The sequence below is a fragment of the Hypanus sabinus genome, chromosome 16, assembly GCF_030144855.1.
Source record: "Hypanus sabinus isolate sHypSab1 chromosome 16, sHypSab1.hap1, whole genome shotgun sequence".
Lineage (NCBI taxonomy): Eukaryota > Metazoa > Chordata > Chondrichthyes > Myliobatiformes > Dasyatidae > Hypanus > Hypanus sabinus.
Genome location: NC_082721.1, coordinates 24,512,113 through 24,539,536, shown reverse-complemented (window position 1 = coordinate 24,539,536; position 27,424 = coordinate 24,512,113). Strand labels below are relative to the sequence as shown.

The 27,424-nt window shown below is 44.7% G+C and overlaps 1 protein-coding gene across 1 annotated transcript in view; it reads right to left on the bottom strand.

Annotated features, from left to right (window-relative positions):
• The window catches only part of LOC132406090 (interleukin-12 receptor subunit beta-1-like), a 45,554-nt gene extending 18,356 nt beyond the window's left edge, over positions 1-27,198 (bottom strand). The window contains exons 1-11 of the mRNA XM_059991300.1: positions 27,146-27,198; positions 23,209-23,274; positions 14,490-14,607; positions 14,041-14,213; positions 11,543-11,685; positions 9,563-9,596; positions 8,891-8,998; positions 8,481-8,566; positions 5,879-6,080; positions 4,509-4,694; positions 3,383-3,517 (exon numbers count right to left, since the gene is read on the bottom strand). Coding sequence (XP_059847283.1) covers positions 3,383-3,517; positions 4,509-4,694; positions 5,879-6,080; positions 8,481-8,566; positions 8,891-8,998; positions 9,563-9,596; positions 11,543-11,685; positions 14,041-14,213; positions 14,490-14,607; positions 23,209-23,274; positions 27,146-27,191 — 1,297 coding nt within the window. The 5' untranslated portion in view covers positions 27,192-27,198. The remainder of the gene's footprint in view (positions 1-3,382; positions 3,518-4,508; positions 4,695-5,878; positions 6,081-8,480; positions 8,567-8,890; positions 8,999-9,562; positions 9,597-11,542; positions 11,686-14,040; positions 14,214-14,489; positions 14,608-23,208; positions 23,275-27,145) is intronic.
• Between the last annotated feature and the right edge of the window lie 226 nt (positions 27,199-27,424).

Genomic DNA, 27,424 nt, shown 5'->3' with positions numbered 1-27,424 from the left:
GAGACAATGGCCTGGAGCTCCTTAGTCAGGTCCTGTTCGAGAGTTAAGTAAGAGGAGGTGTCCGAAAATTTTCACCTGGCCCCAGCAAGGTAGGAGTCAGTCTGCCAGACTACTACAGCCCCCCCCCCCCCCCCCCGCTTATCTGCAGGTTTGCTGGTGAAGATAGGGTTAGTGCAGAGAGAGTGGAGAGCACTATCCATTTTCCATTGACAAAGTATTTTGTCAGTCCTTTAATATCACTGGGTTTCATTTCAAACGTTGAAAGTACCTTCACCAGAGGGGTCACACAGTTCAAGTGATTCATCATCACCACCTTAAGTCAAATTTGAGATTGCCGGAGATGACCAGACCCTCTGAAAAAGAACACTGCTTAATTAGCCAATGACATCGAAGACTTCTGTCAGATGCAAACTTGGAAGCACTTTTAATTAATGCTTGAAATGGCATTCAGATTACAAAGTTAAAATATTCCTAAAAGAATTCACAAGCAGCATAAGTAAAAATACTTTTTATGACCAATTAGTTTCCTAGCAGTAACTATAGCTCAGTAAGCCATTGAGATTCACCCACGCCTCTTGTAACCAAGAATATTTCACTTGTGTCTGTTTCAAAAACACTTGAGGTTCTGCCAGTTTATGTGGTTTCCCTTGATCCTGTTCCTGGCAAGTTTACACCATGAACACTTTGGGTCAGTGACAAAGCTCATCAAGCGATATTTACAATAAAATTTACTAAACTTACAAGCAGCTTCACAAAGTAAGAACACTGTTCGCACTGCAAAGTCCAAACTTAATGCAAAAAAAAAGAACGTTTGAAATAGCGCTCGCCCTGGACACATTACTTATGATACTGATGCACCATCAATAACTCTCGGAGACGTGAGGCGAGATATCGGCTTTTATTGGCTGGAAGAAAGAACAAGCAGCAAGTGACCACCACACTGCATCCTGGAGACTGAGCCGGGGCTGTGTCTCCAATCGCCTTTATACCGGGGTCCGTGGGAGGGGCCACAGGAGCAGTCAGCAGTGGGGGCATGTCCAGACAGGTATATGTAGTTCACCACAGATAGTGCCAATAGCAGAATTACTGTGTATATTTAACTCTAGAATGCAAACAAGTATGCGGTTTTACACTTCGGTAGGACCAAGCAGGGTAGGTCCTGCTCAGTGAGCAGTACGGCACTGAGGAGCGTGGTGGAACAAAGGGATCAGGGGATACAGGTCCATAATTCCTTGGAAGTGGCATCACAGTTACACAGGGTTGTAAAGAAAGCTTTCAGCACATTGGCATTCACAAATCAACAGTTTTGGTCACCTGTCTACTGGAAAGGGTTGAAAGGGTACAGAGAAAATACACAAGGATGTAGCTGGACCGGAGGACCTGGGTTACAAAGAAGGATTGAATAGGTTAGGACTTTATTCCTTGGAATGTAGAAGATTGAGATGAGATGTAATAGAGGTACACTAAATTATGAGGAGTATCGATCGGATAGATGCAAGCAGGCTTCTTTCCATTGAGATTGGGTGGGACTACAACTAGAGGTCATGGGTTAAGGGTGGAGGGTGAAAAGTTTAAGGGGAGCATGAGAGGAAACTTCTTCACTCAGAGGTTTGTGAGAACATGGAACGAGCTGCCAGAACAAGTTCAATTTCAACTTTTAAGGGAAGTGTGGATAGGTACATGGATGGTAGGGGAATGAAGGGCCATGGTCCCAGTGCAGGTCATTGGAAGTGGGCAGTTTGAATAGTTCGACACAGACTAGATGGACCAGAGGGGCCAGCTTCTGTGCTGTAATTTTCTTTGACTCAAAGGCTCTATATAGTACATGCACTTTATATCTACTTGTATTTGTACAGAATACATTTTTATCTACTGATATTATTAATATTGTGTAAATATTATTTTATGTTCGGTATGTGATATATGTACTGCATACTGCACCTTGGTTCCTGAGGAATGGTGTTTTGTTACGTTATATAGTTATTCTACAGTTCAATGACAATAAACTTGAACTTGAAATATGAGTAGGACAAAGCAATTTGAATAGATTGTCAGCTTCCTATACAGGGAAAGGTTACACGGAAGGTGATAATGAACTATCATCATATACTGAAGGTCAGACATAGGAGAAGCCAGATAGGGTTCAAACAGCTCCTGTCTCCCAATCTCACATCCTCTAACCCACACATGGCCAAGAATATTTGTTGCAACCATTGTATCCAATTTACAAATCCCCTTCTTCAGATTTAGGGAATTATCAGAAGGAAATGTATTTCTGGCCTGTAGACTAGGAGTGATAACTTGACTGCTTCTCTTTCCTGATCGATCCCATGATATTAAATGGGATCTGGTTTCCCTGAATCAGAAATATTTAAATCCTAGGCTTCTGGGAGTGCAGAACCAAAACCTTCACCTGGTTTTATCCCTGTGAAGACCCAGGAGTTTTTTAGCAAGAGGGGGTGATGTAACCCAGTGGTCCCCAACCCCAGCGAGGAAACGATATGATTTGGCGATATGAAACGATATGAGTCAGCTGCACCTTTCCTCATTCCCTGCCACGCTCACTGTTGAACTTGAATACACTCGAGGTCATCAGTCGCCTAAATGCAGTGATACCCTCGCGCCAGAGCTCACTGGTTGGCCTCGGGTAACCGGCTGCCTCGTGCAGCTGGCGAGAAGTGGCGTTCCTACTGGCCTGGAGCGCAGGCAGACGGGCGCCGCCTCTGAACCTGCTTACCACACCGAATATTCATGGGGAACCCGGTGCTAAAATATTCGCAGACGACCTAATTTGGGCTCAGGGTTTTGTAAGTAGCAGGGCAGCTACCTCGCTGTGATCTACTGAAAGTTGTCCCTCGAGCCAAACTTTTGTCGGCCGCTCTCTCCGGACTGAAATCGCCACAGTCCCGGTACGGGGACCTCCGGTCCTTACCTTGTCCTCTCACCAGTGTGTTGTAATGATCTTATATGTTCATACAAGGAAAATATGCGCTGTGTGTTTAATATCCAAACGTTACTTAAAATGCTATGATGCTATTGACTTATAAGGGAGTTATAACTGACTTAACACTATATTCATGCGAAGAAAATATGCCTGGTGTGTTTAATATTAAATTCGCTAGATAAAGCCTTTCAGAAACGAAGTTGAGTGATTTAGCCACTTATAAGTGACTTATAGTTGATTTATCGCTTATATTCCGGTCATGATTAACACCCCTCCCCCCCCCCCCCCCATCGGCCGGTCCGCAAGAATATTGCTAATATTTAACCCGGTCCGTGATGCAAAAAAGGTTGGTGACCCCAATGTAACCTGCGACTCTTCAGTACCAGGGCTGAGAATGAGACCATCTCTATTGCAGATAGGACCAAGTTCATGACTTACGGTATTCCTGTGTGCAGGCTGTGGCAGAGCCGATGGTGTGGCCGGCCTTGCTGTGGCAGTCACTCTTCTTTGAATCCTTGGCATGGACGGTGAGGCGATAACGTCTCTGTGGCTCCAGGTCTGAAAATACCACCTCTGCCAATGAACAAGCAATGTTAGATTCCCTCTCCACAGCCGCCCCCCAACAAACCCATCCACACTGATGTAAGGGAGTTTCTCCAAAGGGAACACTGGAATACACATGAGCTGCAGCGACCAGGCACTGTCACGTGTTGACCTTGGGAATGGCAATGGTGCGTCCTCCTAAAGTAGCTCAAGGTCAAATAAAATGCCAAGGTTGCAAACTGTCTGGTTCTGGTTCAGGCAGTTTCCAGAAAGACTGAAACCCAGAGTTTATGACAGCCCTGGAAGCAATGTCTTCAGGCCACCAGAATTTAGTGGAGATAGTGTTTCCGGTCCATGAACTTATCTGGTTGGAGGAAGTTTTGGGATGTCGGGGAGCATCTGAAGTTGCCAGAGGGGGATGTGTAGAAGAGTGGCCAAGGGGGGGTCCGTGTGTAGGGGTAAGAAGAGGCAGTGGGACCAGGGAGAGGCTGGAAGAGGCACAATTGCATGTGGTTCTCTGCTTGTGATTGGACAGGCAGGAAGGAAGCAGATGAGAGTGTCGCCACTCGATTGGATAATAGCGCTGTGATAACAGAAGAGGAGAACGTGGTCACCGCAATGAAGGCTGCAGACAGATCAAGCAGGATGAAGAGAGAGAACCAACCCAAAAGGTCCACAGTTCCTTTCTTCTCACTGATGCTGCCTGATCTGCTGATTTCTTCCGGCAGATTGCTCGCTACCTTTCTCACAGGCGCGTTGGCTGGCATTAACATCTTTCGTTGGATGGGAGCAATTCAAACCAGGTGTCGTGGAAAAGAGAGTTAAGAAGGAAGGGGAGATGGAGTTGGGGTGGGAGCTTGCAAGAATGAATGTGGCTGGAAGTTTGTCAAGTTATTAGAACAAAGAGAAGGAGATATCAGGAGGGTTGTGCCCACACAGATGATGCACACCTAACGCAGGTCATCAAGAAACAGAGGGTGGAAATGATCAGATATTACTGGGTTAACTGAATGGCTACTACCTGTGGGCTGATGGTGTCCCGTTTTCTTCCTGAATTCCTGGTGCTTCACCGATTGGCATATTCTGTGCTGCATGATTCCTGTTGACACCAGTTCTAGAAAGGCACAGTAGAAATTGACTTTGTGAGGAATCCATGAGCCTTTCAAGGTGTGGTTGTCAACAGCCGTGAGGTTTAAGTCTGGGATGTCTGTGAGGGAGAGTGAAATACTTGTCAACAATAGCATTAGTTAATGAGTACACGGCCAACAGTACAAACCAAAAAGGTAAGTAAGCAGGATGGTACAGAATTACACAAAGGTATGAAAAATACCAATGGCTTGTTTACATGATATGACCATCTAATAAATTTAAGTCACTTTCAACAGTGGTTAGCACAACACTTTACAGTACCAGCGAGCCAGGTTCAATTCTTGCCACTGCCTGTAAGGAGCTTCTGTGTCCTCCCCGTGACCGTGTTTCCTCCCGCAGTTCAAAGACGTTCCCGGTTGGTAGATCATTGTAAGTTGTTCCACGATTAGTCTAGGATTAAATTGGGGGATTGCTGGTGGCATGGCTCCAGTGACCAGAAGGGGTCTATATCTCAATAAATAGATCTGGAATCAAGATCTGGCAGTTTTCTAAACTGCCCCTTATGTAAGTATATGCATCCTTATAAAAAGAGGCCAACACTATCAAGAACTCTTGGTGTGGGCATTAAAAATGCTCTGTACGTTGTATCAAGACTTCTCAAGTACATCTCTGCCTTTGCAGAATAAAATTCAATCGCATGCTGTACCAATATGCTAACCTATTGCATCTCACACACTAGATCACTCAGGCCCCTCTGTGCCGCTTGAAGTCTCTGCACTTAAAGAAACATTCTGCTTTCCCGTTCTTCCTACAAGTGCGTTTTCCCGATAAATCGTCCAACCACACGTTTGTAAACTTTAAGTGAGATATCGGAGTCTGCTGGACTGACTCTGACCAGCGACTGCACGCAGAGGAACGGCCAGTGTGGCCTGAGTGATGGTCCCCCTAACCCTGACATCTGGTCATTTGGCATCAATTGCTGTTTGGAGGTGGAAACGTTTCACGTTAGGGGATGTGATGCACTTGAGTCTACTGTGAAGTTTCCTCACCAAATGACATGTCAAAAAAATCTTGTGATATCAGATCCTAAGACTTGTTTAACACAGACAAAATGCTGGAGGAACACAGAAAGTCAGGCAGCATCTGTAGAGGGGAATAAACAGTCAAAGGTTTGGGCTGAGACCTTCCAGAGATGCTGCCTGACTTGCTGAGCTCCTGTAGAATTGTGTGTGTTGCTCAAGTTTTCCAGCATCTGCCAAATCTCCTGCACCTGAGACAGGTTCCTCCACTTTGCTTTCATACCTTCAGGCCGAGCAGCCGGGATGAGGATGGTTTCAGCTGGCGAAGTGCTCACTTTGTTAAAGGCAAAAATAGAAACTTTGTATGCAGCAAGGGAGATCGTAGTCTGGTAACTCGTGTTTTGCCATTTGATGGAATAACCAGTCATGTTGTTTGCCCATTCGAAGGTCAGATTGTAGCCTACGGCTTTGACACCTCTCGGAGCCTGAAGAAACAAATTTTTTATTTTTATACATTTGTCGAGATCCAGTGCGGAGCAGGTCTGTTCAACCGCACCGCCCGGCAAACCCCCAGCCTAATCATGGCGCAATTTACAATGGCCAATTAACCTACTACGTATTTGGCTTAAATTTTTCTTAATGAGGTTCACCCTGACCCCGCCTCCCCCCGTTCCGGTCAGCTGGTGGCGCAGTGAGGTCAGTGCTGGGCTTGAGTTCGATCCAGCGATAGACCGCTCCTGTGCCGGGTTGATGTCGATCCAGTGACTCCGAAACCATCCGTGCCGGGTTGATGTTGAGCTCGAAACTCGACCTCGTAAAAAAAAAACCCATCATCACCTCCGGTTTAAATTCCCACGCAGAATATTATGGAGGATCAAATACCCAAACCCAGAACAGCCCCCACTTGCTCTAGTTAGCCGGTCTTAGTGCGGTGGACTTTAGGACCCGGCCGAGCTCGGGAGCCGAAGCAGCTCGGGACCTGCCGCCCGCAGTTCCATTGACGGGAAGTGATCACGATTGAAAATAAAGTGGAAATAATAAAGTGTTTGGAAAGAGGTGAAACGCCATTGGTCATTGGAAAATCGTTAGGCTACAGTCGGTCAATGATCGGAACAATTTTAAAGGATAACAGAGAAAGTGAGAATAGTAGAGCATGTGAAAGACCCTGCCCCGATGAAAGCTACAATTATTACTAAGCAACGCAGTGGTTTAATTATTAGAATACATACATTTCTTAAGTGTTTTATATGCATTGGAAGGAAAATATGTACTATATACTAAGACAAACGTTTGACTAACTGACACTAAATAATATCGGATGTACTTGTTCCGACTTACGTACAAATCCGACTTAAATTCGGACTCAGGAATGGAACTCATACATAACCCGGGGACTGCCTGTACAAAGTTAAACACTCAACACAGCGTCAACGGCAACGACTTAAAATGGCGGACGGCGTCGTGTTCTGACTTGAAATGGCGGACAGCGTCGAGTTCTGACTTAAAATGACAGACGGTGTTCTCCTTCCTCGGTTTGTAAGTACGAGTTGTCTGTAAGTCAGACGTTCATAACTCGGGGACTACATCTTTGGACTGTGGGAGGAAACTGGAACACCCAGAGGAAACCCACACAGTCACAGGAAGAACGTATAAAGTCCTTACAGGGAACGGCGGGAATTGAACCCGGGTTGCTGGTACTGTAAAGCATGGTGCTAACCACTACACTACCATGCTGTCCCGGTACAGTGCTAAGTCACAAAGGTCTTATAAATTACAAAATACCACTTCAGTATGGGCCACTTTGTTCACGAGCAGAAGGTAAAACAAGATGCCAGAACTGGACAACACAGGCAGGATGTGACGGCATTTGAGAGGGTTCAGAGGAAACTTAAGGACGAGTGACGAATGGAGCTGTGGTTGTTTAGACTTGAACAAATAAGACAATTAAAGCGTACAGATTATGGGAGACGTTGGAGATTGTGGGGGGGGGGGGGTGGTGGTGGGGAATGAAGGATCACCCGGGGTAGGTAAAGAGGAAGGGCACCTAGTTCCATCTGTCCATCCGTGAGAAAATTCACTCAACAAGTGACAATAATCTGGAATTCATCTCTGGTGGGTTGGAGAGGTAGAAACCCTCACCTCATTAGGAAATCCCTGGAGGAGTACATGAAGAGTCCTTACCAGCAAGGCTGAGGAACAAGACCCAGTACATGGGATTTATTTAAAACTCAGTAGAGACTCAATGGGCAGAATGGCCTCCTTCTGTGCTGTAAGTATAACTGATTGAATTTTACGCCTGGGGACAGGGAGGGAGGTGTCTGCCTCATCATCAACCCTGGTCGCCAGGCTAAAGGGTCTGGCTGAGCAGGCCGGTATCAGATCACCAGGTCCCTGAGACTGAGGTGGGTGGCCGAACGGGGCCTAGGATACTGTAGTCAAGTCACTTCTATTGTCATTTCGACCAGAACGGCTATGCACAGTACATAGTAAAAATGGGACAACAAAACAAAACAGTGTAGGCTGCACATCTGGACCTTCGGCTGAAAAGGTCGAGAGTCAGGGATGGTACAGGTGGCCCTTACCTGTAGACGCTGCCTGAATCAGAAAAACTTCACACTCAACAAACACTCAGCTGCTCCCCTCCACCACCTGATCTATGAATGGCTCCGGAACTCACGGACTCTACTTCAGTATTCCCTTTTGTGCACCGTTTACTTATTTATTTTTATTGTAACTTATAGTAAATATTTTTATGACTTGTATTCGGGAGAGACAGCAGGAGGGAAAGGGAGAGGGAGGGAGAAGAGGAAGAGGGAGGGGAAAGGATTGCAAGGTGCAAGGGAATGGGAGGGGGAGGAAATGAGGCTTCTGGGTGCCACGCTCACCTGCCACTCCAACTTGATCCTCCTCCTGCCCGGGCAGTGCTGCTTGTTGTCAAGTCTCCACCGCAAGCCCAAACTCTCGGTGATTGCTAGGAAGTACGTAAAAAGAGCTTTGGAAAATCTTGTCCAGATGAGCAGCAAGAATAATTCACGGAACCAAAGACTCTCCACAAGGCTGAGATTAGTTTGTCGCATCACAACTTTCTGGTGGGTCAGGAGTTTCAGTGGGGTGGGGTATGGAGAGGATCTACTACTGACCCCAACCATCACATCCCCCCCTTCACGCTCCCCTTCCTGACCTTGCACTGACCACTCATTAACCCCTCAGTATCAGACCCCTTCCTTACACCCCTCTGTGTTACCTCTGACTGGCAAATCCTCCCCTTATTGTATAGGACGCATAGGCTCTTCACCTGCTGGTATATAAGCAACGTTACTCCATTCACTCCAGATGTTTTGATGAATCATGCGAATCTGGAGTTTATATGTAGAGGGCTCGTCCAGCAGGATTGTACAGTTCTCTGAAAACAGGAACACCATAAAAAAACAAAATGACCACAAGGAGAAGTACCACTGAAGAGCTGCTCCCTCAACAAAATCCATCCCTCAGCCCAAACCCCGTCAAAAGCTTAACACACTATGGTCCTGTGGCTCCCATGAATCTGCTCCCTCAGCCCATTACCCTTTCATCAAACCCATACACTTGTTCATATCTTTCCCATTAGAATACCTCTCTCTAGACCCCTTACCACCTCACTGAAGCTGCTCCTTCCTGACCCTTGCCTGTAACATAAAATACCCTCCCTCTGATCACAAATCTTTCCATTGATGTCCCTTTCTCTTGACTTCTCCCCCGCTCATGAATGCTTCAACTCACAGAACTTTACTAGCGAAACCCCTGCCTACTATCCTTCTCATCAGAGCTTCTCCCTCAACACATACCCCTCCTAGTGAACCCTCCGTCGAATACCCTTCCTCAGGGCTGAGGTAAGCTCCTTCTCCAGTTTGACTCCCTTGCAACCCTCCTGCCTGAGCTGTAAATGGTCAGCGATGATGCCAACCCATTGACATCGCTCCGGCCTTACCATAAGCCTTCAATTCACTGGAGCTGCAGTTTACCTGTAAGGAAAGGACACATTAAACCAACTCACTTTGAAATCGTGATGAAATGATGGAGACACAACATTTTGCACATGTTGGAATGTGGAAAAAACAAGCAGCTAGAGGAACTCTGCAAAGTCAGGCAGCATTTCCTGCACCAGGTCTCATAGAAATGTCAGTTATCAGTTGGCCTCCACAGATGCTGCTTGACCTGCTAAAGTTTGCCTATAGCTTGGTTTGTAATCAACAGATTTAGCCATTAAAACAATGTGAGTTTAACTCCTGAACCATGAATGAAAATGATACCCAAAGGAGTATATATGATTGATTGATTGATAGATAGATAGATAGATAGATAGATAGATAGATAGATAGATAGATAGATAGATAATGGAGGGATGGAGCGATGGGGAGATGGATAATGGAGGGATGGAGCGATGGATAAATAGATAATGGAGGGATGGAGCAATGGGGAGATGGATAATGGAGGGATGGAGCGATGGATAGATAGATAATGGAGGGATGGAGCGATGGAGCGATGAATAGATAGATAATGGAGGGATGGAGCGATGGATAGATAGATAATGGAGGGATGGAGGGATGGAGAGATGGATAGATAGATAATGGAGGGATGGAGCGATGGAGCGATGGATAGGTAGATAATGGAGGGATGGAGTGATGGATAGATAGATAATGGAGGGATGGAGGGATGGAGCGATGGATAAATAGATAGATAGATAGATAACAGAGGGATGGAGGGATAGATAGATAGAAAGATAACAGAGGGATGGGGAGAAGGATAGATAGTTATATACATATATATCTGGAGTCAGTGCAATGCAGATCATGAGATGACTTCCTTGGTTGTGGATTTATCCAGTGATGGAACAATGAATAGGATTGGCCTTTAACATAGAGCATCGAACAGTACAGGGCCATCTTCCTACATTGTGTACCAACCTTTTAACCTACTCTAAGATCAAGGTAACCCTTACCTCCTACATAACTCTCCATTTTTCTATTATCCACATGCCTTTCTAAAACTCTTCCCCACCACCCCGGTAGCATATTCCACATACCCATCATTCTCTGTATAAAGAAAAAACTTACCTTTGACATTACCCCCCCCCCCCATACTGCCCTCCAATCACTTCAAAAATATACCCACTTGTGTTAACCTTTTTCTGCCCTCTAGCTGTCCAATGGATTTATGCCTCTCATCATCTTGTACACCTCTACTTAGTGGAGTTTAAAAGAATGAGGGGGTTTCCTCAGGCTAGAACTGCAAGGCATATCTTAGGATAAATTTAAGATTGAGATAAGGAATTTTTTCTTTACTTAGAGGATGGTGAATCTTTGGAATTACCCATGCCAGAGCTGTGGAGCTGCGTTGCTGAATGTAGTCAGTGCTGAAATCTGGACACCTTGGAAATTAAAGACATAAAGGCATTTGGAGATCAGGCAGGAATGTGAGCATAAGGCACAGGAATTGTCATGATCTAACTGAATAATGGAGCAGAATCAAGGGTCTGAATGGCAATTCTTGCTCCTTAATCCCAATGTCCTTTCGTCGAAGTATAGACGTATAAATATGTACCACTCTAATGGCAAGGGTGACAAAATGGGGGCATTGGACCCTTTCTCTCCAATAATGATGATCCTAAGCTCACATTGCAAATAGTTGTAGATCTGAAGAGATAAGGTCACTGAGATGTCAATGCCAGAGCATTTCGTGGGACATTGCCCTGGGCGCCTAACCCCACAGCTGATCCTTGCTGTTCCCACTTTGGGAGTAAGCTCTAATCATGACCTTCCAGCCTTGGGAGCTGTGGATGTCTCCCAGACACAAGAGATGCTGCAAATGCGGGACGTCAGTACCTCAGGTTGCTGAACAAAGTACATCCGAGAGATGGTGCCATGCTGACTTTGCATTAGGGTGGGTTTGAAAAGTGGCGCAGTCCTACCTGTTTCCACTCCCTAGCATCCTTGCTTTGATAGCGAATCTCATTGAAAATCCTCTTCTTTTCCGATTTTGCCCAACTCAGTGTGAGTAGCCCTGCTGACCGTGCCAGGTTTACTTTCTTGATCGACAGAGGCTTATACTTAACTGAAACAAGAGCAAGGGTTAGCACAGATAAAGTCAGTGGATAAAGGCCACATTCTTTAAGATGAAACTTCTTACTTTCCAGATCCAAGCTCCCTCTGTGCATTATTTTAGAAATTTAGAGGGAGATCGTTCGGCCCATTGATTCTTTGCCCCATTAGTGTTAGAAGTTACAGCAGGGGAGGTGGGACAGGTTGGGCCATCTGCTGCAGCAAAGACCATTCCTGAGACTTCCGCGGATCAAAGCACAACTTGTCATGGAGACTAAAGAGGCAGCAGATACAAGAATGTGGAGCAAAGGCAAACTGCTGGAAAACTCAGGGTCAAACAGCATTTGTGGATGTGGAGAGTTGGTTGGTCTTTTGGGCCGACAGGCAGCACAAGGGGTCTCAATCCTTGACCATCCTTCTGCCTCCACAGAGGCTGCAAGAGCCACTGAGTTCCTCCAGCTGCTTGCTTTCTTTTTCAGCAACAATTTTCTGGAGGCATTCAGCTGATCCGAGTATCACCTGTGGGGAGAAAGGAACTGTTGATGTTCCAGGCCTAAACCCTGCATCAGGACTGGTCTTTGACAATGGCACACCATCATTCCCACAATCCTGATTGAGAAGTTGCAGAACCTGGAACTTTGTATTTTCCTCTGCAATTGGATCCTCAGCTTCCTAACCAGAAGACCACAGTCTGTGCAGATTGGTGATAACATATCCTCTTCATTGACGATCAATACTGGCGCGCCTCAGCGTTGTGTGCTTAGTCCACTGCTCTGCTCTCTCTATACCCATGACTGTGTGGCTAGGCATAGCTCAAATACCATCTATAAATTTGCTGACAATACAACCATTGTTAGTAGAATCTCAGGTGGTGGTGAGAGGGCATACAGGAGTGAGATATGCTAACTAGTGGAGTGGTGTCGCAGCAACGACCTGGCACTCAACGTCAGCAAGACGAAAGAGCTGATTGTGGACTTCAGGAAGGGTAAGACGAAGGAAAACATACCAGTCCTCATAGAGGGATCAGAAGCGGAGAGAGTGAGCAGCTTCAAGTTCCTGGGTGTCAAGATCTCTGAGGATCTAACCTGGTCCCAACATATTGATGTAATTATAAAGAAGGCAAGACAGCAGCTATACTTTATTAGGTGTTTGAAGAGATTTGGCATGTCAACAAATACACTCAAAAACTTCTACAGATGTACTGTGAAGAGGGTTCTGACAGGATGCATCACTGTCTGGTATGGAGGGGCTACTGCACAGGACTGAAAAAAGTTGCAGAGGGTTGTAAATCTAGTCAGCTCCATCTTGGGTACTAGCCTACAAAGTAACCAGGACATCTTCAGGGAGCGGTGTCTCAGAAAGGCAGTGTCTATCATTGAGGACATCCAGCACCCAGGTCATGCCCTCTTCTCACTGTCACCATCAGGTAGGAGGTACAGAAGCCTGAAGGCACACACTCAGCGATTCAGGAACAGCTTCTTCCCCTCTGCCATCCAATTCCTATATGGACATGAACCCTTGGACACTACCTCACTTTTAATATATATTACTTCTGGGTTTTTTTACACTTTTAAAAATCTATCCAATATACATACTCTGTAATTTATTTATTTATTAACATTATTTTATTTATTATTATTATTTTTCTCTTCTATATAGTGTATTGCATTGAACTGCTGCTGCTAAGCTAACAAATTTCACGTCACTTGCCAGTGATAATAAACCTGATTCTGATTCTGATCTTGAGTAGTCCTGAAACATCGACCATTCCTTTCTCCCTACCGATGCTGCTCGGGCCGTTGAATTCCTCCAAGATTCGGATTCCAGCACCTGCGGTCTGCCATGCCTCTACTTTCCGCGGCTGTTTGCCATTCAAACGGTGCCTGGCCACTGCAGAGCTTTTAGTGACAACGGCTAAGCAGGGTTGTTACGCGCCATAAAGCTGACCAGACCCGAGTCACTTAGATACCAACTCCTGACTTTCTGAGCCACAGACAGTATCTTCCTGAAAAGACGTTACCTGTGCCCTTCGCCCCCTGCCCCACTGGACCCAGATAGAGCCCCACAGACGTTCTTCCCCTGTCGTCCAGTCTGAGCTGTACAGATTGATGTTGGCTGGAGGTTCATATGCCGGAGCTGGGCATTGCCCACAGATGCAGAATCTCAATGCAATAGAGCAGAGCTGATTCATGCGCTAGGCAAAAATCTCCTGGATATAGGGAATCTACCTACAGATCTCTCCAACTATTAAGGACAAGAAGTTAACCACTAGGATCCAGCACAGGGACCTGTAAGTCAGAGTCAGAGAGAAGAAGAAACTAGTCTCTCCAAATATCAGAAGCTCAGTTGCCAGAAAAGACAGACTCACTTTCAGCCTGCTCTGGCACCACATACAGCTTCTCTGACTTCATCTTGCTGTTACCATTTGCTGTCTCGACCCAGAAGGTCAGGTTTTTGTTCATATAGAGATTGTCACGCTCCACAATGTAGGAGGTTTTATTTCCCACCTCAAACGACCTGCATGTCTTGCACGTGTCACAGCTGTGGGGGAAAAAAAAACACAAAGAAACAGCAAGGTTAAAAAAGCACGCAGGAAGAAATGAATCAACGCATGTTGTTAGCAACTTATAACCACTGATGTCTTTTACTGAGTCACAAATATCACTTCTAAACCGGCAGCAACATTCCGTCAGACTTCTCCAGACTTTCCAACCTGTAGGGACCACAATCACGTAAATTCCTGTCAAATGGGGGTGAGTGGAGCTGGCCCAGTGTGTAGCTGTCAGCACAGACTTTGGGGTGGTGGGACTCACTCACCAGTAGCACAGTCGGTACTCTGATAGATCCTTCCCTCTCCTCCATGTGCAGTTGAATAGCTTATTGTCCTTTTTCCACTCTCTGTAACAGATCAGACCTGAAGGTGCATATGGGCTCCCTGTAAAATCGATGACAAAGAGTCAGTGCAGACATAGAACTAGCATTTGCTTTTAGCATTATGAAGGACCCCACGCACCCCTCATACAAACTCTTCTCCCTCCTGCCATCTGGGAAAAGGCACCGGAGCATTCGGGCTCTCACGACCAGACTATGTAACAGTTTCTTCCCCCAAGCCATCAGACTCCTCAATACCCAGAGCCTGAACTGACACCAACTTACTGCCCTCTACTGTGCCTATTGTCCTGTTTATTATTGATTGTAATGCCTGCACTATTTTGTGTATTTTATGCAGTCCTGGGTAGGTCTGTAGTCTAGTGTAGTTTCTTTTTTTCTGTGTTGTTTTCACATAGTTCAGTATGTTTTTGTACTGTTTCATGTAGCACCATGGTCCTGAAAAACATCATCTTGTTTTTACTATGTACTGTGTAAAGGGGGTTTCTTTTTTTTCTTTGTTACTGTTGGGAAAGGGTTTCCTTTTGTTAACTAGCAGGAATGCTAATTTACCGAAAATTGCAGTAATAAAATGGGGTTGTAAATCGATATTCCATACTGAGGAAATGACATCAAAAATGTCCTTCCAATAGTTATGTAAAGTGGGACATGTCCAAAACATGTGAGTCAATGAAGCCACTTCTAAGTGACATCTGTCACATTGAGGATTGATATGCGAATAAAATCGGGCAAGTTTATCTTTAGACATATAAGCTCTATGTACAATTTTAAATTGTATTAAAGCATGTTTAGCACAAATAGAGGAGGAATTAACCACTTGTAAAATTTTTTCCCATTTATCTGTTGATATATTACATCGAAGTTCTTTTTCCCATTCTTGTCTAATTCTATCCGATATTTCTGGCTGTATCTTCATAATCATGTTATAAATAAAAGCTACTAATCCCTTCTGACAAGGATTAAAAGTAAAAATCAAATCTGAAAAATCCGATGGAGTTCCATTTTATTACCATCACTGGTTTAAAAGCGATCCTGGCTTTCATAACTTCATACGAATAGTCTTCAACTATTCGAAATGAATAATTTCTGTAGGAGATCATACCTTTTTTACGAGCTAATCGAATTAGAAGCTCTTTCTCACGAGGATAATGAAGGCGAACAATCACCGCTCGTGGTTTATCAGACACAGGCGAAAGCCTCGCAACTCTATGAGCGCGGTCAATAACAGGTTCATTTTTCAAACCTTCACCACCGAAAATTTCCCACAGTAATTTAGAGAAAAATTCAGTTAAATCACCGGACTCAACTTTTTCGGGAATTCCGATGATGCGCAAATTCTGTCTGCGAGACAACAGTCCATCCCATTTTATTACTGCAATTTTCGGTATACCAAATGAAGATGGCAATCAACTTTCCCCTTCAATCAGACGAATGATTGCCTTTGTAACATTAATTGCCAGAAGGTCTATATTACAAAACTGGAAAGAAGTAAATCCTCCTACTACATTTCAGTGGTTCTCCCAAACTATTTCTTATTTGAGTTTGGAAAAAATCAGAAGCACTATCTTTGATTCTTCAATTAAATTTGAAGAAACCTGGGGACCATTTATTCGACACTTTCATATGAATTAATTTGGCTTATTTCAGATCCTTTTCTCTACTTATACTTGTTCAGGTATGGAGTTCTGGAGTTCTTTTCTTGACACCTTTATATATTTATAAAGTGTTATTATTGCCCATGTTAGTGTTAGTTTAGTATTTTTTTTCATTATATATTTTTTCTCATATATAATTTCAATTTTTTTTTTTCTTTTTTCGACGATTATTTTTGTTTTTCATATATATTTACATAGACTTGATTGATTTATGCACCTTTTGTTGATGGATGTTTTAATAGGATATTATTATCCTATTACTAATGTAATCTCAAGTTTATTGAATCTGTAATCTATTCATTATTTTGTGTTGTTTTTTTTATATATGAAATTTAATAAAAAGATTGGAAAAGAAAGGAATGCTAATTTACTGATAACGAGAATGGAATTCCTTTGTAAACCAAATGGGGATTAATGTTCTTTCTTCTGAGTCTGTAAGCTTTTGTTGACGGGCTTTTGGGCAGATCGGCGTGAGGGGGTCGAGAGAGAGGACGCAATGCGCTAAGCTGGGCGAGGATCGGACCCCAAAGGGGGGTCCGAGGCCGGGAGATTCTCCGAGGAGGGGGGGGGGGATTAAGCTAGATGTGCTTGGTTGACCACTCGGAGGGTCCTGAGCTGTTTGGAGAGTCGAGGAGTTCGGAGGGTCCTGAGCCGCGAGTCGAGGAGTTCGGAGGGGATCGAATGGTGGCCAGAAGACTTCAGTAATTGAGCTCCAACGGCTGTGCACGAAGTGGTTTGGACTTTGATAAGTTTGGCACCTTTTCTTTAATTTTCTCTTCATATATACTGTATCGTTATTAATCACTTAGTTATAGTAACCTTTATAAATTGTACTCATTTAATCGCATATGGTGTACTGTCTGTTTTTGGGCGAGGCGGGGACATCACACAGCATCCACACCAGCTGATTACCCAGTTTGGCGGGGCCGAAGGCTGCTCCCCCTAGACGAGAACCAGCTGAGCGAGCCTGAGGCGACCCAGGGGGTTACAACTGTAACAGCAGTTATGGTCGAAATGACAATAAAAAGCGACTTGACTTAACCTTCACTGCATATGGGTCAGACATAGTCATGGAAGATTGTAAAACCAGACAGCTCCATCGTGGCTCTAGCCATGACATCTTCCACAGGCAATGTCTCAAAAAGGTGGCATCCACCGTTAAGAACCCGCACCATCCAGGACATGCCTCTTCTCATTACTACCAGCAGAGAGGAGCTTCAGGAGCCTGAAGACCCACACTCAGTGCTTTGGGAACAGCTTCTTCCCCTCCGTCATCAGATTTCTGAACGGACCATGAACCCATGAACGTTTCCTCAATATATCGCTCCCTTGTTGCACTGCCTATTTATTTTTTGTATTTCCTATTGCAGCTTATAGTGATGTTTTTATTATTATGTCTTGTACTGTACCAGCGCCACAAAGCAGCAAATTTCACAACGTACGTTGGTGGCAACGTGGAAGAAAATGAAGCCCGAGAATGAACAAAATCATGACAATAGCAGGGAAAGAGGCAGATGGGGTCTGTCTGCTCATACTAATGAGCATTAAGTCCTGTAAGAAATGAAGAAGTGATAACACACGGGTGTTGAGTGTAAGGAGGACCCCCTGAGCCCTTAAGGCAACGCGACTAATGTCTTGGCATCTTATAATCATTGAGGAGGAACTATTGGCCTTCGAGGCTACAGGACCCACGTGGTCATGGGGAGAACGAACAGTGAAAGTTGAAAGCATCCAGAACCTTGTCAATAAGTTCTGAGCAGGAACTCTCGACCCCTGAAAACTGCCTTACTGCGTGTATTTTAAGATATGAAAGACCATGCTTGCACTTGCTTTAGCAGTGTCAAAGCTGGCTCTCCGTGATCACGCAATACCAGGATTTGTGTCTTTATTTGTCTAATTGGTGATAGTAAATTTCTCAGGCAGGTAATAAACCTGATTCTGATTCCGATTTGACCACCTCTGTCCAGATATGCATGGAAAAGCTCCATCCAAATCATTCACTGCTTCCAAATCCATTTCACATCAAGAGATTAAGGATTGAGGCTGGTGGTGCTGAGGTAAGGCTGACCTGTTGGGAGGATGACTGGATCACCACCGGGGGAAGGGCTGTATTGGTCACACTGCTGACGTATTGATATCGGTATTGGTTGATTGTTGTCACGTAGACAGCGAGAAGCATATTATCTGTACAGATCGATTCATTGCACAACACGGTGAGCTAGAATAAGGCAAGCCAATAACAATAAAGAATAATGTGTAAGAGCGACAGAGAAAGTTCAGTGCAGCAAATGATAAAATGCAGGGTTATAATGAGGTAGACTGTGAGGTCAAGAGTCCATCATATCCATTCAGGAGTCTGATAACAGTGGGTTATAATCTGTCCTCGAGCCTGGTGGTACCTGTTTTGACACATTTGTACTTTCTTCCTGAGAGGACGGGGGAAAAGAGAGAAATGGCTGAGGTGGATGGGTGGGGTAGGGGGGGGTCACTGCCTTACTGTAAGAGGCACAGACAGAGTCCTTGGAGCAGAGGTTGGTTCCTGTGATGTGTAGAGCTGTGTCCATGACTCCCTGCCATTTCTCGCAGTCACATGCGGAGCAGTTGCCGTGGGAACTGGCATGCCTGCTGAAGTTCTAAAAGTTAGCAGAGGGGAAATGCACAGCCTCATCTCCCAAAAGTGGCAGGGGGAGTGGACATCAGAGACGCCGTATTTCTGCCAGTTCTCCTCAAAAGTAGGCAAATACTGTTGTGTTAACCACAGAGGGGATTATCACTCTGCACCAGGATCCTCCTCACCCTCCTCTTCTTCCCAGTGGCCGGAGATACACTGAGAAACTATCCATCCAGAGGCACAATGGACATGACCATCAACACGTGAGAACTCCATAAGAAATATGTGGAGCAATGGTATCCACTATATGTTATCATTGAGTAACTACTTAACCAAGAAATTCTTTTCACTGGGGGATTGGAGCAAATTTGCTTGACAAAGATTAACACCCTCACTGATGCTTGGGAATCGCTGGACAATGACAGTTCCAAATGAAGAAGGGTCGTTCAAGATGGCACAGAGAATCTGCCCATTTATCAGGAGCCCGTGGAAACCTAGTGTGAACAGCAAAATGACCTTGGCATTGGCTGAGGTATCCTGTCACCTATCCTATCAAGCATTTCCTTCCCCACGAGTGACAGAATCTGCAGCCCCCAGGGTGACCTCATTAACCACCTTGGAACACAGAGAACTGGAGTAGAAGAAGTCACCTTCAGCTCTGAAAAGCAGTACATTGTTGTACTTCCTGCCACATTTTCAATATGCACATGAGAAAGTTGTTAAATATCCTTGGAACATCATGCTTCAGACACACGAAGACTGAGTGGCTGTGACTGGAGTGAGCCTGACATCAGATCACAGGAAGGTCTTGGTAATATCAGACTGGGGTTGGACTGAGGTCAGATGTGAGTTGCTATGAAGCTGTGGTGATCAACGAACGCTGTTGTAAAGGCCTTTTTGGCAAGAACTCCAATGACTGCAGCAGACTTTTGGAGTGGTGGGGAAAAGCACAGACTCCATTTAGAGTGATAGAGTCACCTGACGAAGGGTCTCGGCCCGAAACGTTGACTGTACTTCTCCCTATAGATGCTGCCTGGCCTGCCGCGTTCCACCAGCATTTTGTGTGCGTTGCTTATTTATTTATTTATTTATTTATTGAAATACATTGCCAAGTAAGCCCTTCCAGGTGCTGAGTCCACTGTTATTTGTCATCTGTATCAAAGATCTGGATGATAATGCGGTTAACTGGATCAGCAAATTTGCAGATGACACCAAGATTGCGGGCGTAGTGGACAGCGAGGAAGGTTATCATGTCTTTCAGCAGGATCTGGACAAGCTGGAAAAATGGCAGATGCAATTTAATGCAGACGAGTGCGAAGTGTCACACTTCAGTGGGACCTACCAGGGTAGGCCTTACACAGAGAGTGATCGTGCACTGAGGAGTGTTGTAGAACAAACGGATCTGGGCGTCACAGGTAGATAGGGTCATTGATGCACCATCATTAACTCTCTCTGAGACGTGAGGCGAGATACCGGCTTTTATTGACTGGAAGAAAGAATAAGCAGTAGTTGACCACCATACTACATCATGGAGAATGAGGCCAGGCTCAGGCCTTGATCGCCTTTATACAGGGATCTGTGGGAGGAGCCACAGGAGCAGTCAGCAGGGGGTGTGTCCAGACAGGTATATGTAGTTCACCACAGTCATTAAGAAAGCTTTTGGTACATTGGCCTTCATAAATCAAAGTATTGAGTACAGGAAATGGGATGTTATGTTGAAGTTGTATAAAATATTGGTGAGGCGTAATTTGGAGAATCGTGTGCAGTTTTGGTCACCTTTCTACAGGAAAGATGTCAATAAGGTTGAAAGAGTACAGAGAAAATTTACAAGGATGTTTCCGGGACTGGAGGACCTGAGTTATAAGGAAAGGTTGAATAGGTTAGGATTTCATTCCTTGGAATGTCGATAGGGTAAATGCAGGCAGTCTTCTTCTACTGAGGTTGGGTGGGACCACAACCAGAGGTCATGGGTTAAGGGTGAAAGGTGAAAAGTTTAAGGGGAGCATGAGGGGAAATTTCTTCACTCAGAGGGCTGTGAGAGTGTGGAGCAAGCTGCCAGTACAAGTGGAGCATGCGAGCTCAGTTTCAAAGTTTAAGAAAAATTTGGATAGGTAAATGATGGTAGGAATATGGGGGATTACGGTCCCAGTGCAAGTTGATGGGAGTCGGCAGTTTAAATGGTTTCAGTGTGGACTAGATGGGTTGAAGGGCCTGTTTCTGCGCTGTACTCTTCTATGGCTCTGTGATTCTAAGAGGACAACTAGAGAGTCACTGTAGATCTACAACATGAGGGACAATGCCAGGGGAGAGGGGACTGAAGCATTGTGTTGGTGCAAGAAATCTGCTCTCCCGGTTTACACCTTAAATAAAAGGACCAGTTTCAAGAATAAACTTCATGAATGGTAAGATATTCAGAAGTAAGGGAGCGTGGTCTTTGCTGGAATAAAGCCAACGCACTAACAGAGCTCAACAGCTGGAACTCATGGTTATCATTACTCAGATCAGAGAGACCACAATCTGCACAGATCAGCGGAAAACATGAGTCGTAGCACTTAGCAAAACTCGTAGCAAATAGGTGCATCCGTTTCTCAGGGTGAGTAATTCCTCACTGCAGCTCCTGCACTGTAGCACAATGACCTGTAAATCCCCTCGACCCCAAATGTGAACAACAGCACACGCTCCACTCCCATGTGGATCCATGCGGAGGTACCCGCGTGTCGCCTCACCCTGAGCTGCACAACAACACTCGCGCCTCATTCGGAGCTCTCATGCCCAGGGTCGGCGGCACAACCATTAAACAGGCTGCCACCAGCAGATATTTGCACCAACGCTGGCAGGTGACTTTGCATCAACACTCAAACACACGCTGAAGTGTGGCTCAGAGAAACGTGCAAAAATGCATAGGTAGACACCTACTAAACATTCTGGCATGTGACCCACACACACATGATTCTCACAGACACGGGACTCATATCAACATACAACACACATCACATACATGTAACATGTAACTCAAGGTCACAAATAATCCAGACTAATGTGTCACTTATACTGTCACACAACTCGCCAGTACATGCACTGACACACCACTCATATGGCATAAAGCGCACACTTACACAACTCAAATCAAAACACTCACATCACGTAACTCATGTCCGCACATGACTCTCACCAACACATAACAGACACGGGCACACGCTTCACATCGCACACACGCACACTGACGCATGCTTCTCACTGACACAAAATACATCGAGGCATGACTCGAATTGACTCACAGCTGACTCCACATGTATCTCATACCAATGCATCAACTGGACGAACATATATTACACCAAATCACGATTCTAGCTGACATAAGCCTCTCAATTCTCAGGCCACCAACCTATGACACACACTACACAGCTTCACCAACACACAACGCACACCAATATATGATTCACAGCAACACACAAATCTCTTCAATGTAAAATTGACACCAACAGATAACCTACAACAATGCACGGGTCTCTCACTGACGTACAACCTCCTCCAACGTGCAACCAGATCTTCAACACAAATCCCCAGCAGTTCTTGAGTTTCCTGGAATTATCTCGGCTGGTGGTCACGGAGGGAAAAGATGGAAAGCTTCCTCAGCAACAAAGAGCAAACACAGACCGAAAAGGCCATCGCCAGTGATTATTCCTACTCAGAGAGGTGACTTGCACCAACATATAACATTCACCGATGCATGGCTCAGATCAACACACACACACACACACGCTCACACACACACACACTCACACACACACACACACACGCTCACACACACACATACACACACACACTCACACACACACACACACGCTCACACACACACACACTCACACACTCGCACACACTCACACACACTCACACACACACACACACGCTCACACACACACACACACACACACACACTAACACACACACACACACACGCTCACACACTCACACACACACACACGCTCACACACTCGCACACACACACACACGCTCACACACTCGCACACACACACACACACACACACACACACACACACACACACACACACACACACACACACACACACACACACACACACACACACTCACCACCACCACCATCACCACCCCATACTGTATGAGTCGACAGTCCCTTTCCTCCCACAGATCCTGTTCAACTCATGGAGTTCCTCCAGGGGATTATTTGACCCTGCAGATCCCATCCTCTGCAGCCTCTTGTGTTTCAAGGGTGTTGGATGTCACCAAGCCGCAACTCCTAAGTGAACAGTTTCCTCCAGGCAAGCAGGAGTCATGTAGCTGGGGCTACTTAGCCCCAAGTACAGGCTCACCATTCAACAATTGTTCATTCTCTTCCTACCTGTTGTGACATTGCTGGATTCCTCATCTTCCTGACAGCGCTGACTGGTGATAGTCCCGAGAATATCTGCAGAATAGACATCAACACAGGTAACTTTCATCTCTTACTTTCACACTTTTTAAGGATCTGGGTGCTTCTGGTAAGACCAACAGTTATTACTCATCCCTTCTCGTGCTTGAGAAGATGGTTGCAAATGGTTCAGCTGTGTGGCTTGTTGTCTTAAGAGTCAGGAGTCCCACAGGAAACGACTAGGAGAGGACGGTGGATCTCCTCTCCTGGAGACTTCAGTGTTGCGTTCAGCAATACATTATTACCGCACCAGCGACCCAGGTTCAATTCCACTGCTGTTTGTAGGAGGTCAAGACAGTAGGTTCTCCCTGTGACTGTGTGTGTTTCCCCTGAGTGCCCCAGTCCTCCCACATTGCAAAGACAAAAGGGTAAGCACAGATTGGTAGGTTAATTGGTCACATGGGTATAACTGGGTGGCGCAGAAGGGCCTGTTACCATGCTGTATCTCTAAATAAAATAAATTACTGTTTATTTTTGTGACAATCTGTCATTTGTCTCTTCAAAGGTTCATAGGTTCATTCTCCAGATAGCCACGAAACCAAGAAAGAAAAGAACAGCAGCACCATCATCAACCCCGAAATCGCCCTCCCACGCACACAAAAATAAACGAGAAAGATCGGGCGAAAAACACAGAATATGAAAAAAACTATAAGACTAAAAACAAACAGTCTATGGTCCAAGTCCACATCCAAAACGCAGAAAACCTGGGTATTCCGGGAGGCAGTTGTTCCAGATGTACAAAGGTATTTACATTCCACGATCGCCAGACTGGGATTTGTACAAGGGTCTCTGGCTTGTTAATCCATGTATCTGGATTACTAATCCAATAATTTGACTGCTGCCCGACTGCAGTACCCACCATGCCATTACCACTAGGCTCCACAGGAACACGAATAGCGTTAAGCCACAACCATTCACAAAGTTAGCTCTCTCCCACCTTCTCAGATGAAATTCGATACGGGTAATAAGTGTTGACCATACTAGCAAGGACTACGCCCCTAACAGAGACATCATCGGATACCCACAGACGCTTTACTGAGACGTGAATTGGTAAATCTATCCAGAGCACATTTTCACTCAACACTCAGTACCTTCATTACATTCTGACACCCAATGCCACTCGATGATTCCAGCCTGGAGCTCAACTCCAGATATCTATTATTCCATATATAAAATAACTTGTATTATGTTCCATTCTTTAACTCAAAACCGAGTATTCATTATTCCATATACAAGCCCTACAGACCCACTGTTATTCTGTATGTAAATAATCTTGAAACCTTCAAATACATCATGGCATGAAGCTCACACCCAGGTATCTGTTATTCTGGATATAAACCCCTGAAGCTTTCAATCATATAGCATGTAGTAAAGTGTAACTCACTCCTGTGTACAGGTTATAGTACATATAAACCCCAATAATTCACAATCCCTTTATGTGGGCTTTCCATCTCACAACACCAGCAGATGATTATTAGAGACTGAGTGAAAATTTCCGGCAAAGAGAGGAAAATTAAAATGAAGGTAAAGATAATGCAGATTAGCAGGGAGGTGAGAACTTTTATATGCACGTTTTGTAGCCCAGGAGCAACATTAAAAAGTAAAATAACGATAAAGTGTTTTAATGATTATTAGTGAGTTCTTAGTGTTGAATTAATATCAGTTGTTGCAAAGGTGGGACTGTTAGGATCTGAATTTTATCATCCCCTTTGGGCAATCTGTATGAACTTTAACTTTCTCCCAAATTATGGAAGAACAAATGCAGTGTTCAGAGATGCTCTCCCGCACTCCTCTGTTCTAATGCATGGTTATTTGAGTTACTGTCGCCTTCCTGTCAGCTTGAAACAGTCTGGCTACTTTTCTCTGACCTCTCTCCTTAAGGAGGCATTTCCACCCACAGAACTGCCAGTCACTGGACGTTTTTTGTTTCTCAAACCATTCTTTGTGAACTCTAGTGAACCGTTTTGCATGGAAAATCCCAGATCAAAACAGCCCATCTGGCACCAACAATCGTTCCAAGGTCAAAATCACTTAGGTCACGTTTCTTCCCCACTCTGATGTTTGGTCTGAACAACAACTGAACCTCTTGACCATGTCTGCATGCTTTTATGCATTGAGTTGCCGCCACGTGATTGGCCGATTAGATATTTGCATTAACGAGCAGGTGTACAGGTGTACCCTATAATGTTGCCATTTAGAGTTTATTTTGGGATTAAACAATTAAGGGAGAGCCTCTGCGTTCTAACAGCCCAAATTCCAGCAAGAGACTACCTTGTGCGTTGATTCCAATCCTTGATCCCTGTGAAAGGTTCAGCTCATACACACAGCCAGTCACAGACCCCAGGATAGATTCAGCCTCAGTTTATTATGAAATGCAAAATCCCAACAACAAACTCTGCCTATGGATCAACATGCCTCCATTCATCAGTAACAATTATTCAATCTCAAGGTTATTATCCGTTCAATAATAATTTGCAAAATGATATCATCCATTTTCAAAACTCCTTTGCACTTCCTGGTGTTTTCGTTCCAGATTTCACTGTACTTCTGTTTCAAGTATCTCTTTAACCTTGCAACTCATCTTGGATTAATTGCTTCCTTGCTACTGGATATTTAATGGATACTTTATCCACCCTCAGATCCAAATTGTCCCACTCGGCTAGCTGTTAATTTTTCAACATTCAACACTGATTGCCACCTCTCACCAGTCAGGCTTTCTGAATTCCAACCCTAACTCTTTGCAATGTCCCCGCTCTTTTCTAAATGTTGCCTGCAATAGCGTCAGTTTACAGTCCACTTCCTCTCCTCATTGAAGTAGGGAGCCACCCTGGTTATGCTTAAACCTCCCAAAGTACCTTTCCTGGAGTTTTCATGGAAGTGTTGAATGAACCAATATTATTACCCCATTATTATTTATGTACGTCTCTCAACATGCAACAGACCCTGCAACCTGTCTCTTCCCTCTTCCCCACTGCCCATGTTCCAGTTTCCTCCTCTAGTTATCCTTATGCTCTTGTAACCATGATTTAAATTCCACTCCTGTATCTCTAAGATCAGTGTGAAATATACACATACTTTCAACATACACATATTAATCAATGTTCGGGAAGAGAAGTGCTTCTGTACGGAACAGTACATTCAACAACACCAACACCAAACAAACAAGGGAAATGTAGCAGAATATTGGTTGAGTTACTGAACTGCATCGACACCACTGATTCAGCAACTGCAAAGGTGAGAGTCAAATTTACATCTTATCTAATAATCATCAGCTTAATTCCCATTCAAAATGTAATATTAGTACAAATGACATAAAATTAACAGACGAGCGTTAAGGAACATGCATTTTACTGATGTCCCTTCAGGGGAGGAAATCTCCCATCCTTACTTGGTCTGGCCCGCTTCTGACTTCAGACGCATTGCTGAATGATGAACTGCCCTCCAGAACGGCCCAGTAGGCGATCAGTTCAAAGCACAAATAGAGACGTACAAGATATGATGGTCGTCCTGGTAAAAACCACAACTAGTGACTGTATTTTAATAACCTGTGCAAAGCACACTGATATGAGGAGAGTGATGCGATGCTAGCAATCTCCTAAATATATTCTTAATCAAGCTATTAATGGAGTCCTTCCATAGGTGAAAACATCCTCACGCACCATTCAAGAGCTTGTGATTTGCCTGAACACAGATTTGAAAAAGAACTCATCTATAAAATCTTGTGGTTATTTGATAAACTCGAAGTCTCTGGCTATATAAACCTCTTAATGTATTTTTTAATCTGATAATTCTCCACAGCTCTTGCTTTCACTTCTGGTGTGAGAGATATAAGACCACATGGCAATAGCAACACATAGCACCCGGTTACCTCTGAAAAGCAGCGTGGAGAAAGACATCAGCAGAAACAAGACCATTTCTTCAGTGTTGACGCAGGTTGTGGCAGTTCTGAGGAGAGTGGTGTCGATGCCGTGCTTTCATCGTTGCTGTCTTTGATGTTACTTCCTGAGCATTACTGACGTGAGCCTCAGTTCAGCCATACCCTGATGGTCACGATTGAGAATGCAATGCGCAAGGTTATGAGATCTGCAGGAAAGGGCAGGAAGGTAGGACTGGCCTGAAATAGACCAAGTCGGTGAGAACGGAGAAA